The sequence below is a fragment of the Podarcis vaucheri genome, assembly GCF_965113315.1.
Source record: "Podarcis vaucheri genome assembly, chromosome: 1".
Classification (NCBI taxonomy): Eukaryota; Metazoa; Chordata; class Lepidosauria; order Squamata; family Lacertidae; genus Podarcis; species Podarcis vaucheri.
In genome coordinates, this window is record NC_138759.1 from 106133000 (window position 1) to 106152386 (window position 19387).

General features: G+C 42.2%; 1 protein-coding gene and 1 long non-coding RNA gene across 5 annotated transcripts; one reads left to right on the forward strand and one right to left on the reverse strand.

Moving 5' to 3' along the window:
* Nucleotides 1-849: 849 nt before the first annotated feature.
* NMI (N-myc and STAT interactor) lies at nt 850-13512 on the reverse strand. 4 transcript variants are annotated; one of them, XM_082216153.1, is made up of 11 exons: nt 13432-13512; nt 9997-10071; nt 9821-9895; nt 9270-9338; nt 8586-8744; nt 6916-7032; nt 6163-6325; nt 5058-5164; nt 3493-3679; nt 2211-2317; nt 850-1134 (listed from the first exon to the last, which is right to left on the reverse strand). In XM_082216153.1, the coding sequence occupies exons 1-11, from the start codon at nt 13447-13449 to the stop codon at nt 931-933; spliced, it is 1281 nt and encodes a 426-aa protein (XP_082072279.1). In that variant the 5' UTR covers nt 13450-13512; the 3' UTR covers nt 850-930. The 4 variants fall into 4 exon arrangements, with proteins under 4 accessions (XP_082072279.1, XP_082072280.1, XP_082072278.1 ...); XM_082216154.1 differs by lacking the exon at nt 13432-13512 and adding an exon at nt 12868-12879; XM_082216152.1 differs by lacking the exon at nt 13432-13512 and adding an exon at nt 11449-11712.
* LOC309528589 lies at nt 11892-14240 on the forward strand. Its single transcript, XR_014217809.1, has 2 exons — nt 11892-12060; nt 14063-14240. It is a non-coding gene; the product is annotated as an uncharacterized lncRNA (long non-coding RNA).
* Nucleotides 14241-19387: the final 5147 nt, after the last annotated feature.

The window sequence follows — 19387 nt, forward strand, 5'->3', positions numbered from 1 at the left end:
GATGAAAGGAAGGGATTTCAAGGACTAGAAAAATGAAGCAAGCAGGAAACGTGCACTAAATGTGAGAAACAGTTCTTTAGGACCCCAGGAGTTCCTATAGTCTGGGGCCCAAGGAACTCACGCATCAATCAAAATTTGGATTGGCTAAAACATTGGAAGGCAGTGGTGGCCAGGTTGACTTATTCCTTTATGATTTTATACCTCAGTTGGGCTTTACTCAGACTTTAGCTGTTTGGATTATCCTTTGCTAATGAAAGTTATTCTGACAACGATTTGTAATTTAATTGGATTCTGCTTTCTACATGTATCCTATTACAGGTAATGTATTTGACACATACACCTTATCATATATCATATGTGCATACACACACAAATAATAAATTAATGCAATCCCAAGTTCATTAATTAGATTCTATGAAGAAAGAAAACACAACATATATTCAAAACACACCAATTTATTATGAGCACTTATATTGTATTGACAAAAACAGCAATCTAGGATCCAATATTAGTATATAATCAATTTACTGAGATTGTAAAGGACTTGTGGTCATCTTATATCAGCCATCATCTCTGTTGGGGCTTGTTTCCTATTGTGGCGCTAAGATCAATCAGTGCTTGCCTAGTGATGCCTTCTTTACAGTCTGATGAACATAGGCAGCAAACCAATGCACACTTATTTCAGAGTAAACCCCATTTAAAACAGTGAGAGTTACTTCTAAGTAAACATGCATAGATAGGATTGCACTGTTTGTCATTACTTTTGCTGGATCAGAGGAGAACCTTCCTATCTGTGAAAAATGACTTTTGATTTAAAAAAAAAAGCAGGCACACCATCCAGTGTAATAAAATAAAATAAAATAAAGAGCATGTTTATTGTTCTATGAAGCCCTTGGCAGAATGGGAAGTCGAATTCAACTTCATTCTCTGTCATATAACATTCTCTGCATCATTCTCAAAGTAAGCGACTTTGGCTCCTTGTGAAACGAATTTGACATTTTCCACTTCACCGCCACCATTTCTAGGTTTCTGAAAGTGGATCGCAATCATATCTTGCACACTTTCATCATCATCCTCCTCTTCTGCCTTGATTCCTGTTAGCAGTATGGTTCTCCTGGAAATCCCTGAATATATCTGTCAAAAGAAAAACACACAACGTCTTCTGACTACAAATCTCTTTAAGGAATATATAAATTGGTGGAGTGAAAATACTGGTATTAGCAGGTCATGTGGTCCTTCCCTTTTTTGATGTTTTAAAACAAACTACAAACCTGTACTTTTGGCTACAATCCTAACCATGTCTGCTCAGAAGTAAGTTCCATTTAATTCAGTGGGGCTTACCCCCAGTTATGCAGGCAAAACCTTTAGGCTTTAGTCCTTAAGAGCCAAGATGCTCTTTAGATGCTCTTTGCTTTAAGCATACCTTCATTAGTTTTAAAATGCAAGTAGTGCCTCTGTGGGAGTGTTTATTTACTAGGTTTAACCTGCCGTCCTCCACCTGCCTTGGTCCAGACAAAAATTATTCTTCTGAAGCTATTTGGACTGGGAGGAAAGTACCCATTGATGCAAAAAATAATAATAAATTCTTTTGTCTTTTTTGAGTGCTGCATGTAATGCCTGTGTGTCTAATTTTAAAGGTAAACCAATTGTTGTCCTGTAGGGTTGCTAAGTAGCCAGAATAAAATGTACTTACACCTTTTGGCTGCTTGTTAAAAATGGCAACCTAATTCTGTTAGGAAAAATCAATAGTGGGGCCTCGGTGAAATCACTAAAAGCAGAAGAGAGAGAAAATGTGCCAGCCCAAGAATCATGAAAGTGCCTTTTAGGTTCTGGATGTGTCATATGCACTTCCTTATATTCGCACACATGATGTTGAGGATCTCAAACATAGCGTGGCAATGTTGCTAAAATCCGAGGGTCTCAAACCTATGCTTGTTTCTCAGAACGCTTCTAAGCTCTTAATTCTCACTCCCCATTACTTGACACCACAGCCTCTTTGTGATAAGTTCTGTGAAGAAAAGCATTCTCTGGAAAGTGAATGTAGGTTTTAACTATTATGATTAAAATTACAAATCACAGTTACCTGCAAGTAAGTGCCACTGAACTGAGTAGGACTTACTTGCCAGTAAAGACTGGGATTGTGGCACAATGCTTGCAAGTCTCCGTTCATTTACTAACTGCAATAAGCCCCATGGGTATGATCCATTTACCTGAAATCTATTCAGAGTCTTCTCTATGATAGGAGAAACCAGGACAAAATGAGTCCTTTCACCTGTACGGAAAGGGCATTTTCCATATCTCACAATGTTGTTAGCAGCTAGGAGAGAAAAACAGTAGAAATGTAATGAAGAAATACAGTTTATTCCAAGTACTGAACTTCAGGGGCAGGGGGAGGGGGAGAAAACCCTATTGTTTTCATAAAGAATAAAATCCCAAACTTGCAAATTAATATTTTAATATGTACTTTAATTGGGCAATTGTTTATTTGTACAAAACCAGTATTGATGACTAATATTGTAGCCCTATGTATATTTAACTGGGATTGAGCATACTAAGACTGTAAGGTAAACATAATGATTAAACGTCCCACTACGAGGCACCATTAGTGAACTCTTTGTCATGTCTACTCAAAAGTAGGCCCCTAAATTCAATGGGACTTCATCTTAGGTTCAGTGTGAATATGACTGCAGCCTGAAATCAGAAGGAACAAGGGTAGCCAGAGTGTCATGCTACACTAACAGTTGTGTAGAATAACGAATCTCATGAAGATATTCAGGGACAAGCAATAACTGCTGACATTCATGCTTCTACACCATTATTAAAGATGCAGGAGCACTTATTTCCATATATTATTTGGCCACCCTGCTAGAAAATGTGTCCAAGAAGGACACAACAATTCAAACAGGATTCTATAAACACACCAAGACTTACTTCTGAGTGAACATATATATTTTTATTATTCATTTCTACCACATCTGGGGTATAAACACCCCCCTTGTTTACAGTGATATAAAAATGAAGCATCATTTTTTAAAATGGTTACTGCAAGGGCAGAGGTTAAAAATGTGTACAACTGCACTAGTGAATAAGAAAGATGTAAAATGGAATGCACATCTGCTTTTTCTTTTCTAGGATGAATAAAAAACACTCACCAGTGCAGAAGAATATGGTTTAGAACTGAATGCATTTCAGGTAACATTGCTATATATCCTTTTTATTCTTAAGGCTGCAATCCTATATGAATGTGGTAAGCAATATCAGCTGAACTAAATAGGGCTACTTCTAAGTAATTCTGCAATAGACTGTGTTATAAGTCTACCAGTGGGGGGAGACAGGAGATAGTACTTGGTGTCAATTCATCTTGGATCAGTTTTGCAACAATCAAATGATGCTCAAATATGCAGTCAACTGAACAATGTCAAAGTAAAAGTAATGCAAATAAAAGGGGATCAGATTTTGTAAAGTTAACTTGCACAATGCTTCAGAGATCACCTATTGGCTGGCCAAATGTAACGAGGGCCATCTGGGACTGCTGGTCATACGTCACGTTCTGCACTTCTCCTCCCAGTTTAGCTTTGTATAAATTCAGTTCCAACTTATCTCTCATCCATTCCGGAGGGATGTTTAGGTATGGGATGTTAGAAACATTAATCCGCTTTCTAGAGATCTTAGCATGGAGCTGCAAAACAATCCAAAATTACAGGTGTGAAATAAAATCCAGAACTGTAGCCATGTTCATTTATAGCAGCAAAAAGGCCAAAACATATCATGACCATAGCATGGGTTTCCTTGGCAAGAACACACTCCCTACCAGCTACATCATGAGTGGCAGAAGGTTGCAGAACTTATACTTGTTACCAAACACCACTGTGACTATCAGGCATTAAATACATTTCTCACAAATCGAGCTGAGAAGGCTGTAAGTAAATAGGTCCAATATTTTGCTTCACCAGAGTATACTATGCAAAAAATATGTTAAAAGATTTGGGCTGTAATTCTATATTTGCTTCTGTGGGAGTAAGTAACATTGAACTCAATTGTGATTACCGTATTTTTCGTCCCATAGGACGCACCTAATTTTTTGGGGGGGGAATAAAAGGGGGGAAATCCTTTATTTCCCCCCCCCAAATCAGGTCGGGGAACAGCGGGATGGCGGCGCTGCGCCTCCCCGCTGTCCCCCAAGCTTGTGGGGCTGGCCAATGTCTGCCCGACGCACTGGGCGCTCTGCTTCAGGGCATCCTGCGCGCCAGGCTGCTATCCGCAGCATGGGGAGCCCCGCGGGAACTCCCGCAGGGCTCCCGACGCTGCGGGTGTCTGCCCGGCGCGCTCTGCTTCAGGGCACACCACGTGCCAGGGGCGGCAGGCTGCTATCCGCAACCTAGGGAGCGTTGCGTGAACTCCCACAGGGCTCTCTAGGCTGTGGATATCTGCCCGAAGCACAGGGTGCTCTGCTTCAGAGTGTCCGGCGCTCCGGGCGGCAGGCTGCTATCCGCAGCCTAGGGAGCCTTGCGGGAACTCCTGCGGGCTCCCCAGGCTTGCTGATAGCTTCCTGAAGCCTGGAGAGTGAAAGGGGTCGGTGCGCACTGACGCCTCTCGCTCTCCAAGCTTCAGCGAAAGCCTGCATTCGCCCCATAGGACGCACACAGATTTCCCCTTCATTTTTGGAGGGGGGAAAGTGCGTCCTATAGGGCGAAAAATGCAGTACTTCTGAGCAGTCATATACAGGTCTGCAATGTATATGATACAACCTGATTCTGTGGAAGATTTATTCAAATACAAGTCCTGAGAGATGCGCAGAGGGGAAAAAAAAGAAAATTCACCGGGATTTTAAAAAAACACCACATTTTACAATTACCCTTTAAAAAACAGAAGGGAGGGAACAGACATTTCTCATTAATGTTCCTGTTTTCCCCAGGCCTTCATATTTCTGAAAGTCCAAGTTCAAAAAGATTTACCCCTGAGTAACTCTGTATAGAATTGCAACCACCAACAAAACTTTTGTCTCAGAGTTCAACTCACCAACACATAACACTTAAAAACCACAATCACTGACTTACCTCAAATGTTACTCCCCTCTCCAGGATAACAGGCAGAGCTTTCATCGCTATCATCTTACTTTCAAAGTTCACATTATGGCAGTGTTTTTGGATCAGTCCCTGGGCAACTGAAGGACAGCATGTTAATAGTTTTCCATGACCAAGTATAAAACTAAGGAACAAATTCATACATAAAAATTGGCCATATATACATTTGGTTTTAAAAGTTCACGGGAGTCAAGTAATCAAAAATTGCGGGGAATTAGCTTGCACTATGCCACAGAAGTCTGTGTGAAAGGCAGGGCTGGCTATGGGTCATATCCAACCCCTAAGGAGATTTTCTGCCCCACCCACCCCCTCTGCAAAATATATCATTTAAACAATTATTAAATAATTACTGACTCCTCCTGTTGGTCCCTAGCCGGAACACTTACTTCCGTGTATTTGGTGTTTGGGAGCCAAAACGTTCCAAAACAGAGGCGTCTGGGAACCGAGGTTTCACTGTACTGATTTTAAATAATTTTACAGACCACTTTATAGGTCAATGCTTTTTTCTCTGGTTCTGACATAAAGCTTACCCATTACACTATGAATGTCCTGCTGGGCCTATCAAGAAGAAGAGTGAAGCAGCTGCCTAAGGTGGCAGATTTGGGGCACCATTAAAGGGCATCCAATTGTCGGTTACTGTTATACAGTGGTGCCCCGCAAGACGAATGCCTCGCAAGATGGAAAACTCGCTAGACGAAAGAGTTTTCCTTTTTGGAGGTGCTTCGCAAAACGAATTTCCTATGGGCTTGCTTTGCAAGACGACAATGTCTTGCGAGTTCCTGCTGGGTTTTTTTCCTTTCCCCCCCCCCTTTTTCTAAGCCGCTTATCAGCTGATCCGATCAGCAGATAAGCCGCTAATAGCGCTAATCCATCAATGGGCTTGCTTCGCAAGACGAAAAAACCGCTAGACGAAGAGAATCACAGAACGGATTCTTTTCGTCTTGCGAGGCACCACTGTATCTTCACAGCAGGGTCATGTGGTCAGTTTGCTCAACGTCTTGGCCCGGACTTGGCTGACCCAAACGTCTTTGCTAACAAAACAAATTAGCATTCATATATATGAATGCACATTTCCTACCACATTCCTCTTCAAACGTGATGAGAGCTTCTCCTTGGCTTAGCCTGAATGGGATTTTTGTCGCTATGTGAAAAAGGCAGGTTATGTTCATATACATGCTCTCATCCTTGATATTCTCCAGCCGCATAAACTTCATCTTCTTCTCAGGTATGTCGTTTTTGAGCTGGTATTTTAGAAACCAAACAGAAGATAAAAACAATTTATGACATTGTTCATAAAAACACAGCAAAACCCAAAATGCTATACTTATTGGATGAAAGGTTTCACTGGCGTGTAGGCCCCATAGTGCCTGCTTGTTCCTAAAGTTTCTAGCAGGACCGGGAACCTTTGGCCAGTGGTCAGTCTTGTTCAGCTTGCGGGCTTCCAATAGGTATCTGCTGGGTCACTTTGCAAAAAGGATGCTGGACTAGATAACCCTTTGGTCTGATATAGCTGGGCTCTTTTGCTCACTGGCCACACTTGTATAATGCACTGCTAAAAAGTTAGGCAATTTTAAGTGCCTAAGTAGTAATTGCTCCTAACGAAGTTGCAAGCGGAGGAGTAATGAGGGTGTTAATCTGTAGTAAACTACAAATTCAGAAATACAAGGAGGAGTTGCAAAGCCTACCCAAGCATGCAGGAAAATTTGAAATCGGAATAGTTTAAAATATTGTCCCTTGTGCCTTAGGCAGCCCAGCTCCAGCAACATCTCACCCACAGTCCTGAATACAGCTATGTCCCTTTGAAGGTTAAACAATGAAATGTAAGTATTACCCGATATCTCTGTGCAAGCTCTCCACATTTGGCTTTCTCTTCTGCAAGCCTGGCTTTAAGGATCTGAATTTCCCTTTTCAGCTCAGTATTCTTTGAATTTATTGAGGAAAGTTCCTCCTGCAGAATGTGAGAGAAGATTTAAATATCTGTCAATGGGAGGTAGCTGATGCTGGGAGATAGAAATGTTTTTTTTCAAAGGTAATCGTTTTACTGAATGCCAACAACAACCAAGCAGTTAAGAGTAAACAAAATATTGCTTAATATTTACTATAAAAGTTTCCCTTGATTTAATTTCCTAGACTCTTGTCCACCCCCAAGAAAAAATATTCCTAGGTCCGAATAATAAATAATAATAATAATTTATTTATTTATACCCCGTCCATCTGGCTGAGTTTCCCCAGCCACTCTGGGTGGCTTCCAACAAAACACCAAAATACAATAACCTATTAAACATTAAAAGCTTCCCTAAGCAGGGCTGCCTTTAGATGTCTTCTAAAAGTTTGGTGCCTTCCAGTTATGTTGAACTACAAGCCTCATAACCTCTGACCATTCATTGTGCTGGATGGGGCTGATAAGAATTGTAGTCAACAACATCTGGATTGTACCAGGACAGAGAAGACTGCTCTAGCCCAAACAGACAAACCTTGATTATATTTAAACTTTGGAACAGCCAGATTCTGTACTGCTTGGTTTCCTAAATTAACACTATAAAGGCCTTTTAAATGTCATAGTCACATATTGCAATTGTTTCTGTTGCTGCTCTACAGAACCCATTATGCCATGTGGAAGCACTTCCAGCAATGTCCACATGGTGGCCATAATGTTTGAATGGGTCACAATATTCCTGTTGCTTGATTTTTGCTCTATTTAGTTGTTCTGTCCTTGTTTAAAGATAGTTTGTGTCTCACTCAAAATGTATTCCAGTCCACAACAAACACACAGATCTTAATGAGAGTGAAGATGTTACTCCCAAATCTTTTTTTTTTCTCTTTTTCTTTTTAATCTAGATTAGCTCTCAAATTTGTTTAAATACCTCTCTTGGGACATGAACAAGAGTTTTAAGAAGTTGAGTGCAGTGGTACCTCAGGTTAAGAACTTAATTCGTTCCAGAGGTCTGTTCTTAACCTGAAACTGTTCTTAACCTGAGGTATCACTTTAGCTAATGAGGCCTCCCGCTGCCGCCGCCGTGCGATTTCTATTCTCATCCTGAAGCAAAGTTCTTAACCCGAGGTACTATTTCTGGGTTAGCGGAGTCTGTAACCTGAAGCGTCTGTAACCCGAGGTACCACTGTACTCCTAAGCATGTGCAGAGTAACTGTCCTTCACTGCAAACTAGCCAGAACCAGCCCCCAAATGCTGGACTTTCAAGCCACAGAAAGACGCAGGATTGAGGCTCCCCATATTGACTATTTTGCTATTTGCTTAAAATAATGGCAGTACAAATAGGCTCTCTTGTTACTTGATGGGAAGGGGCCAAATTGACGATATGAGCAGCCGCCTCTATCTTTCACTCTCCTATATTTTGAATTTGTAACGTTTGCTGCTAACCTGCTTTAATCCACAGCAGGAAGCACTCCCCACTGCAACATTTTGACATAACAATAACAACAACACCGCCACCTCAGGATAGGGATGCAAAAAGGCAGCTAACTAACACAAATCTATATTACCTGATGCTTCTCCTGCAGCATCATTCTTTCCCTCAGTGCCTCGTTTTCCTGATCCTTTAGCTTTGTGAACTCCTCTTGGCAGCAGGACCTCTTCTCATCGGCAGCAAGTTTCGAAAGAAGCGCTTCGGCCTTTTCCTTTTCAGCTTTGGCAACCTTCTCCTTTGCAATGCAAGAGAAGTCAAGACGGTTTCAGCGGAAGGCTTTCTAAACAAATGCGGCTGCTTGCCGCAGGCAGCAAAGGTGGGGAACCTCAGGTCTGGGGGGCTGAGTCCCTCCTCCTCCAGGGCTCTCTATCCAGCCTTTGGCCATGGGCCATACCTGTCATAGGGCTCTGCTCTTCACCCTCCCTGAATGCTTTTGCCTGCCTGGAATATATTATTATAGTGTTGTAATGACTCTTTGCTTGCCTGTAGGATGAATGGAGGTGCGTAGAACCCTCTGGCTTGTGTGGGGCTGGAATGTAGCCTGCTCTACAAAGGCAAGAGTCACGCCTATTGTTCCGCCCATTTTTGCCCCAGGTCTTGCCCATTTTTGCTTACGGCTCCTCCCACCAATGACATGCAGCCCCTGGCTCTTCACATGGGAATGAAACCCAACCCAAGGGTTGGAAAAGGGTTCCACACAGCCTATGCATTAGGTTCATGCTGCCATCTTTGAATGGCATGAAAACCTACAGAGATTTACCTCCCATTCTTGCCGTTCCCTTTCTGCCTCTGTGGCACGCTGGTCTTCAACCTGGCCTTCCTCAGTAGTCTACAAAACAAAAGTTAATCGGAACCAAATCTATCCATCCATTAAAGCAATAAGTCCGGTTTAATTCTCACTTCCATCCAGTGGGAGACACCTACAAATTAAAACTATAATCTTCATTCTCGGCCGCGGCTCCAATCTGGTGGAACGCTCTGTCACAAGAGACTAGGGCCCTGCGGGACTTGACATCCTTCCGCAGGGCCTGCAAGACAGAGCTGTTCCACCAGGCCTTTTGTCAGGGCGCAGCCTGACCCCCTCCTCTGGCAATCTGCACAAAATTTTGCTTGATGGTTGCCATTAATTTGATTTTAATTTGATTTAATTAATTTTATAATGAATGTTTTAGAATGTTGAGTTATTTTGATTGTTGTTAGCCGCCCTGAGCCCAGCTTCGGCTGGGGAGGGCGGGATATAAATAAAATTTATTATTTATTATTATTATTATTATTTAATGGAACTGCACAAGGACCAGCGACAGAACTTACTTTGTCTTTTTCCTGTTCTCCAAGATGCTTTGTTTCGTTCACAAGTGCGCCTGGAGACTCACCATTCTCCATTCTCTATGAAATGGTACAAATACACAATTGTACACTCTGTAAATATCTGGGCTGCAAGCTTTAAGCTATTTAAATGGAACTGCATTGGCACTTCAAGAACTTACCTTTAATTTATCTGGTTCTTTAACATTCTCCGTCTCATTTACAAGTGCTCCTGTAATCTCACTTTCCTCCATATTCTACAAACAAAGTCAGAAATACATATTATGAAAAAGGGTGGGGCAAACCTTAACCTTTTAACTAGAAGACTACTCAATAAAGGGATGCCTGTGTATTGCAATGAATGCCAGAAGTTAAATAAATATTGAGGTTTGCTTCTGAAGAAGCAATCCTAGACAATTCATTAGTGTATGTTCTTACTTCCTTGACATACATTGGGCATCCCATTCACTTTTTTGTTGTTGCTGCATCATACTGATGTTAAGCTTGTGGTATACTAAGACTCCTAGATCCTTTCCATATGTATTACTGGCAATCCAGGTGTCCTCCATTTTATATCTGTGCAGCTGATTATTCTGGCCTAAGTGCAGAACCTTACATTAGTCACAACTGAAATTCATTTTGTTAGTTCGAGCTCAGTTCTCCAATCTGTTAAGGTTATATTCAAACCTGATTATGTCTTCAACAGTAATGGCAAACCCTCCAAGTTTGATGTCATCTGCAAATTTGATAAGCATCTCCTCAATACCATTCATCCAAGTCGTTTATAAAGGTGCTGAGAAACAATGGGCCCAGAACAGAACCCAGCAGCACCCCGGTCATCTAAAAAAGAACATCAAAAAACCTACCTTTTCCCTAACACAATTTTTACTTCGCTATGCACTTTTCTGACAAAATAACCTTCAGTGGACATTTTTCTTATAGTAGCCCTAATTCAAGATATCTTAAGTACTGAATTCATACTGAAAAGCTCTTATCCACATGAGACACAACACAGATTAGTGACACAAATCTGCTGAGAAAAGACCTTCTCTATATTCATTAATAGATTTTCATTCAATATGAATCATTAAAACCTAGACAGGAAAAGATCATGAGGTAATCTGTCTGTTGCCTTGTAAGTAACGGTTAAGGACATTCAGAATAATTTCCAAAGCTCTGTCCAGCCTTTTTCAAAACACCTTCCACTACTACATGACACTTAAGCAAACATTTGTTTTAGAATAAATGTAAAGAATATGAGGAGAGACTACATCTGAAAATAGAACTTTTTAAATAGCAAGGACGATGGCATCATCAGTGCATATTCATAGTGCAATTGTCATTTGAGCAGGTCTGACGTGTTAAATCCACTGGAACATGAAGTTTATTTTAACAAGACACATCCTATCGGAATATTTAATAGCAATGCAGTCAAAGCACCTGATATTCTTTACCAGTCACATTTGTTTATGTTCCCATACCACAGAGCTATGTTGTGTTTATTTATTTATTAATCCAATATGTTCCACCTTTCACTAACAATAACGATATTAAAAAATACAAAAACAGATATGAAAAAGTTAATAAATAAAAACAGGCGCCTTTAGCAGTTAGCAACCAGTTTCCCTTCCTACCAACAGAGTTGTGATTAATCTGCACTGGTATGCATTTATTTGTTGTTGTTTTTTTAAAAAATCATCCGATAAGAAATCAGCATGACTGAAGACAAATCGCTGAAGGCTCATCTACAGGAGAAGGCCTTCAGCTCCCTGTGAAAGATCAACAAAAGGAATAAACAGGCCTCCTTAGGCGGGGAGTCCTGGAGCTTAGAGACTCCTTAGCTTGCAAGATGGCTAACTTGCAACAATCAATCTAGCTAGCTGCTTCACATGCAACCTGGGTCAATATGAGATTTGCAGACTGTAAATGTACATGTACTTACATAGCTATTAGACAGGGTGGCTAAAAATCAATGATTTTTTTTTTAAAATTGGATTACTGATGTAGCCACAGAGGACTCCTCCATGTGAGGGGAGAATCATGCATATTTTTATTTTGTACACCCATGGGAATTAGTGATCCACTCAGTTGAGCCTGAGGTGAATTCCAGCCATGCAGCTAATTGGATGGCGAAAGAGCTAGGCAGTTGCAGGTTGGAAATATACCAAAATATATACCGTATCTGCCAAAACAAGACTTTCATTGGGAATGCGCCGTACATGAAGAAAATCCAAATACTGAACAAGGTAACAGAAATTCTGCTCCCGAATAATACCAATTCTGCAACCCGAATAAATTGTGCAGATATGTGTGTGAGAGAGCTTATTCTGCATAAATGATTTACAATGCGGCTTAAAGCTTTCAAATAAATATTGTTCTGTGTAAACGGCCCCTTCACATGGCTAATAAAAGGTGTGGCCAGCAGTAGGAGTGTGGTGATGGCATGGCTGGTGTGGGTAGGGCAACATAAAAAAAAACCAAACTCCCTTCACATATGAATTTAACATACGAGATGCTTGAGTGAACCCCTCTAATATAGGAGGCAGTATCTCATCATCATCATCTGAAGGTAGGCCTGTTCAGGGTAGTTTTTAGAATGCGATATTGTATTGTGCTTTTACAGGTGGGCGGCATATAAATAATAAATTATTATCATCATCATCAAGTCACTTTTCTTGTTTTTGTCTGAATTGCATAAACTTTTAATTCTATGACTATATTGTCACTACCAACCCTGAAGCCTTTAGGTAGGTGATTTTGGAAGGCAAGTCGTTCTCTCTATTTTGTTTTCCTGCAGCAATAGCACCTTCCCTTACATGGTTAATAATGATGATGAAAAAATAACAACAACAATATTTATACCCCGCCCATCTGGCAGGATTTCCCAAGCCACTCTTGTAAGCAAACGGAGATGACCGTAAAAACAACAACAGTACTACGTGTAGCAAAAAATAATATTTTATAGTTACTGCAAAACCTTCCCAACTGTAGAAATTGAGAATACTGTGTGTTATTCCTGCGGGAAACAAATGTTTCAAGGTAATAATTCTTACTCATTACAGGACCTTTCCACGCTTGCGCGCTTTTCCTGCCCCCCCCCCCCCGCTCAGCAGCACTCCAGGATTGGGGGCTCCAGTCTGGGGACCCCCCCCTCTCCCTCTTTTCTAGTCTCTACTGCAAAGCTCGGGAAGGGAGGAGAGGTCAGTTGCTGTATTTGGATTCCACCTCACCAGCCAGGGTTGTGGATCAGCTGCGTTGCTTTCAAGCGCAGAAAGCGAACCCCCCCCCCAAAAAAAAAAAGTTAAGACGAGTAAAATTAGAACAGGGAAATGCACTTGGACCCTCTCAAATTTCGAAGATATTTCCCGAGATCGACCAGCAAAAAGCCGGAGGTAGCACTCCTTGCTCTTTCCTGAAACCGGAGGCACCCACCGTCCTCCTGCGAGAGGAAACCACTTTTAGTTTCGCTTTTTTAAGAAAAGCAAAACACCACCAAGAGTTCCCCGAAGCGGGTTTGCTTGGTAGGGTTGGAAACAGGGCGCGATGGGGAGGGCGGGGGACAACGTGGCAGGCTCTTGTCCCCAAAGTTTCTCCTCGCACGCAGACACACAACTTACAGGAGCTGAACTTTGCATCCCCGGCTGCAAAGGGAGGATCGCCAGGAAACGAAAGCAGAGAGTTGCAGCCCCTTGACTGGAAGTCACGTGCAGGGAGGGCGGGGATAAGTCGCGCAGGCGATGCCTTTCCTATCTGAGGAAATGGGAGATTGGATTAGTGATGGTTTTATTTGTCTTCTAGTGGAGGTGTTAGCTATTAGGTAGAGCATGGGAGATGGTCTCTCTCCTCGCCCCCCACCCCCAGCAAGGAATGTGCTAACCTAACTTGCCATTATGCGATGTTCAAATACACAGAAGCACGCTCAAATAGTATTATTAGCTTCTTAGGAATCCTTTCTTTGGCCCATGTGTAGAAAGGAATTCTCTCCACCACAGGAATGAGTCTCAAAGTATTCATTTAACTTGTTTTTATTATTTCTTGTCAGCTGCCCTGAGCCTGGCCTTGGCTGGGGAGGGTGGGGTATAAATAAAAATTATTATTATTATTATTAAAGCTTTACTTCAGAACAAGAATTGATAAATGTAACAACACATTGCAAATGAGCACTGGGGTTCGGTCCTTTATGCAGTTTGGTAAACTTTTCTCTCTTCTGGCCTCAGAGGAAGTTCCTAAGCTTGTTTGTCATTGCAGAGCTGCTCTGTAACCGCTGCTGCTGAAGCTACTACCACCAGTCATCTTCAAAAAGCACCCCCAAGGCTTTTCAAGTTCCAGTTTCCTCCTGCGAGAGTTCTGCAGCTCACGTTTCCAGAAATGGAGAAATACCAGCCTTCTCTGACGCTTTTGCCATAGTGGAGCCTCTAGTCTAAGGTAAGCCTCCCTTTACAGCATTTTAACTACAGCGCATTCAAACACAGCATTTTATGTACATTAAACTGAAAACTTTTTAACACCCTCTCCCCTTCCCTAACATAGGGATCTGCCTTATAGTAATACAAACCATTGGCTTCTGCCTTTATCACGATTGACGATTGTTTGACGATCTGAAAGCACACCAGGTGTGGATTTGGGTTTGGTCAGGGCTTGGATGAAATGATGACTGCCTGGGAACCACAAGGCCTTGGGTTCCATGATAGAAGACAAGCACAGTATAAATTAAAAGAAGGTGTGGGTTGTGGTTGTTGTTTTTGTAATGACAGCATCATGCTATGAGGAGAAACTGTGTAGCTCAGTAGTTGAGCCCCTGCTTTTTGTGCTGATGATCCTAAATCCAAAGCTTGGCATCTCCAGTTTTTAAAAGTATCAGGTACTATGTGATGGGAAAGACCTTGCACACCTGAGACTTTGGAGAATTGCTGCCAATCAGAACAATACTGAGCTAAGAGAGAGAGATTTCATGAATTGGGTGTTAAGTTTAATCAGACATCTGTGTGATACAGTGGTACCTCGGGTTACAGACACTTCAGGTTGCGGACTCTGCTAACCCAGAAATAGTACCTCAGGCTAAGAGCTTTGCTTCAGGATGAGAACAGAAATCGTGCGGCGGTGGTGCAGCGCCAGCGGGAGGCCCCATTAGCTAATGTGGTACCTCAGGTTAAGAACAGTTTCAGGTTAAGAACAGACCTCCAGAACGAATTACCGGTAAATTCTTAATCTGAGGTACCACTGTATATCCATTTCAAATGCTACTTTGCCTGGAAGAAAGGAGGAGTGCAAACTGGGCCTTTGTATTTATAGAAGTGTTCTTAAACCTGCTTCACAGTCAAGTAATCCAAAGTGGCCTCTACCTAGTAGCTGTTATATGTAAGCAGCCAGCTTCTCGTTGCTTTGCATTATGCCCAGAAATGCAAGCTGTGCGATCTTACATGTATCTACTGAAAAGTAAGCCCTATTGCAGTCAGTGGGTCGTACTCCCAGGTAAGCACGTATAGGATTGCAACCTAAGTACAGTGGTACCTCAGGTTACATACGCTTCAGGTTACATACGCTTCAGCTTACAGACTCCACTAACCCAGAAATAGTGCTTCAGGTTACAACTTCGCTTCAGGATGAGAACAGAAATCAGGCTCCTGCAGCGCAGCAGCAGCTGGAGGCCCCATTAGCGGAAGTGGTGCTTCAGGTTAAGAACAGTTTCAGGTTAAGAACGGACCTCTGGAATGAATTAAGTACTTAACCCGAGGTACCACTGTATATTTAAAAAGTTTTTCAGGCTACAGGTCAGCAAACACCACTGAAACCAACAACTGAATCCCTCAATTCCCAGTTAACATTTCCAATTAAGAGGATCTCAGGTTGATAGCAAGACTGGGAAGATCTCCTCCTGAGACCCTAGAGACCTATTAATGCCAGTCAGTAGAAAATGGAAGATGAACCAATAATCTGGCTAGGCATAAGGCAGCTTCCAAAAATAGAAAGATGCACCGTTAGTAGTTGTTGCGCAGGATCCAGACCATGTCCCAAAAGAATTGCTCATGTTGCAGGGAACCCACATTTCCCAACATTCCAGTGTTTTGTTGTTAAGTCAATAAGCTTTACCAACCAGCTAGTGCATCATTTTCAGTAGAAATTCCGAGTGCAGTTGTGTGTCAACAGCTATAGTTAGCCCATTTGTCACTGGAAGTAAGTGACACATCACCTCCCCATTCCCCACCCCGTTTCTGATGCTGATATATATGGTGAATGGTCTTGTGCAATACTCTTCATAAAGTTCTTGGATCATTCTACCCTCCTTCACTACTTGAGCTATTCAAATTTCAGTCCGGCCATCTCTGGTTGTAAACTGTTATCTGCAAGAGAAGTGACTGTTCTACTTCAACACAGATATCAAATCTTGGGGGCAATTTGCTACCACCACCACCACTGGGTTCCTCCCCTCTCAATCGTTTATCTGGTCTTAATTACAATTTCCCACCCAAAGCCTTCTTTGCTACTCTAATTAATCTTCGTGCTTTTTGTGTTTGTGGGTTTTGTTTTTGTAAAAGTATATATTTTTAAAAAAACTGGTATGAAGCTAACTAACAACAACAAAGGCCCTATCATACTTACTTGAGTTTGCTTCTGAGTCAACGTGCATAGAATCGTGCTCCAAGGCAACATATTTTTCATAGAATCATAGAATTGCAGAGTTGGAAGGGATTCTGAGGGTCCTCTACTCCAACCCCCTACAATGCAAGAATCTCAGCTAAAGCATCCCTGACAGATGGCCATCCAACCTCTGCTTAAAAACCTCCAAGGGAGGAGAGTCCACAACCTGCAGGATAACATTTACAAAGTGTATTTCCTATTGACAGCTCCAAAGCAACAATTTCAACCAAAAAGTTAATTGTACTGGATGCTAAAAAAACACACACACAAAAACCAACCACACCATTGCAGCGAACAGTTTATTATGCAACCAGCCTATTCGCAGGCGTGAGATTCAATTCAGGGGGAAACGTGTAATGGAATCTAGGAACATAGACCTTACTTCTGTATCAAGAATTTGTGAATGGGAAGGAAATTGGACGATAAATATGCGGAAACACCCAAGATGCATAACACATGATAAAAGCATTATGCAATTTTGCAGGCTGTAGAAAAACAGGCATGTGAATTGTTCTTTCCACATGTGGCTAAATCATTATAAAAGCCATGACTGTCTTTTTTATATGGTCCAATGCAAAACTCAAAACTTCTCTTTTTTAAAAAAATATCCTCTAAGGCTGGAGCAAGGATTCCTTCAACTGGAAAGGCTTATATTGTTGATTTCAAGAACTGGCACATCGAAATCTTGTAAGGAAGCTCTAGATTCCCATAGTTTCCATTAGCTTCATCCCGCTTCCACCGCAGTTTCCATGGCTCCAGTATTGAGTGATGGATAGACTGAATGCATATACTGCCTTTCTGCCAAGTATTTAGTATTCTAAAATACTAAAATACTAAAACAAGTAAGTTACATAAAACATTAAGTTGACTTGCCTGCCTTGCTCTCTTCTTTTTTTCCCATGGACAAAACAAAACTGGAACGTAAAAACAAAAACAGAGCGCCTGTACAAATAAGATCAAATTGTATATGTTGTGTGGTGTTTGCCTGTCTTCCAGTAGGGGGCAGTGTGGTGGGGCAGAGGTACTAGCTTAAGCTGCTGGCATGTGAGTTGCTGCTTACCTGCAGGCGGCGGATCGATGCTCACCTGCTGAGCCAGTACGGTGCTCCTGCCAGTGTGTTTGGTCCCACTAATATCAGTGTACTGGAAGAAGCAAAGATCACCAGTGTTGAAGCAATGATTCTTCAACATCAACTTCGTTGGATTGGTCATGTTGTGTGGATGCCTGTTGATAGTCTTCCAGAGCAACTACTCTATTCCGAACTTAAAAATGGAAAGCATAATGCTGGTGGTCAACAAAAGAGGTTTAAAGACTGTCTCAAGGCAAATCTTTAAAAATGTAGTATAAACACTGACAACTGGGGAACACTGGCCTACAAGCGCTCCAGTTGGAGAACAGCCTTTACCAAAGGTGTTGTGGGCTTTGAAGACACTTGAACTCAGGATGCAAGGGAGAAACATGCCAAGAGGTAGGCACGCTTGGCAAATCCACACCTTAATCAACTCCCCCGAGAGAGCCAGTGTGGTGTAGTGGTTAAGAGCGGTAGTCTCGTAATCTGGGGAACCGGGTTCGCGCCTCCGCTCCTCCACATGCAGCTGCTGGCTGACCTTGGGCCAGTCACACTTCCTTGAAGTCGCTCAGCCCCACTCACCTCACAGAGTGTTTGCTGTGGGGGAGGAAGGGAAAGGAGAATGTTAGCCGCTTTGAGACTCCTGAAGGCGAGTGAAAGGCAGGATATCAAATCCAAACTCTTCTTCTTCTTCTTCTTCTTCCCGCCCAGAAACCCATGTCCCCACTATGGAAGGATGTGTGGGTCCAGAATTGGCCTCCACAGTCACTTATGGACTCATTGTTAAAACCGTGTTTATGGAAGACACTTACTCGGCTATGAGTGATTGCCAAAGAAAGAAAGAAAAGTTCGGTCCCACACTTTTCAGTGCAATTCCCCATCACTTTCCAACCCACAATAGGCATTTAGAGTGGATAAAGCACTTTAATTGTGCAAACCTGCAGTTCTGGTATTTGGTTGAATCACTGCTACAAAATACTGAAAGTCTAGAGAGGATGCCCCAAACCTGATCAGCTGAATGTGCTTAGGATGTGCGTAGCCGCCCAGAGTGGCTGGGGATGGCGGGGTGTATATTATTATTATTATTATTATTATTATTATTATTATTATTATTATTATTGATTCCCCCTCCATCCCTTTCAACTTAACATGGCAAGGTTGGGGTGGAGTGGAGGGAGATGTTGAGGGCAGGGCTGGTGCGTGTGGCCCCTTACTCATGCTGTTAATCCACGTTCAGATAGAACCCCTGTGCAGGGCTATGCCCCATACTCGTATTCCTTGTCAGGGAGGTGTCCCTTCCTCATGGTAAATATTCAAGTATGCAATAGTTTGAATCATTTGTGGCTTTATAAACTCTGGGGTATTGGAAATAGTAGCCTTGACTCAGCTGATCGGCTAGACAGTTTAGTGAATAAGTTGTGCAGGGAGTTTAGCTATCCTAGAAGAATGAATCAGTCCATGCTTTCCGGTTTGTTTTATCTCTCTACATCCTCTGTTTGCAGTCCCAGTGGAACATTAAACCTCAAAGTGTGGAATCAGAGTGGTAAAAGGAATGTCAGATAATGAATGAGTTCATGGCTATCCTAGACATGATGCTTCTCATATGGGTTGGTATCTGATTGTTTTTCAACCAATAGGCAGGGTATGTGAGGTGGAGCTGAAATATGGTGTGAGAGAGGGAGGCATTGCCTCTTTGCCATGCCACAGTCCCCATGAGGATTGCCTCCTTCCCTCTCCTTGCTATTTATAATGGGAGGAAAACTTTCAGTGGCACCCGGTCAGATCAGGATAGTGGCAGGGACAGTCATTTGCCCCCGCCACACAAAGGTCTTGATCAGGAGTCAGCAAACTTTTTCAGCAGGGGG

Coding starts and splice junctions, on each gene's coding strand:
- NMI (XM_082216152.1), bottom strand. CDS start 11,559: ATGAGCCTTCAGCGATTTGTCTTCAGTCATGCTGATTTCTTATCGGAT. Junction 10,072..11,448: donor GATTAATCACAACTCTGTTG/GTAGGAAGGGAA, acceptor CTTTGTTTGTAG/AATATGGAGGAAAGTGAGAT. Junction 9,339..9,820: donor GAGAACAGGAAAAAGACAAA/GTAAGTTCTGTC, acceptor TTTGTTTTGTAG/ACTACTGAGGAAGGCCAGGT.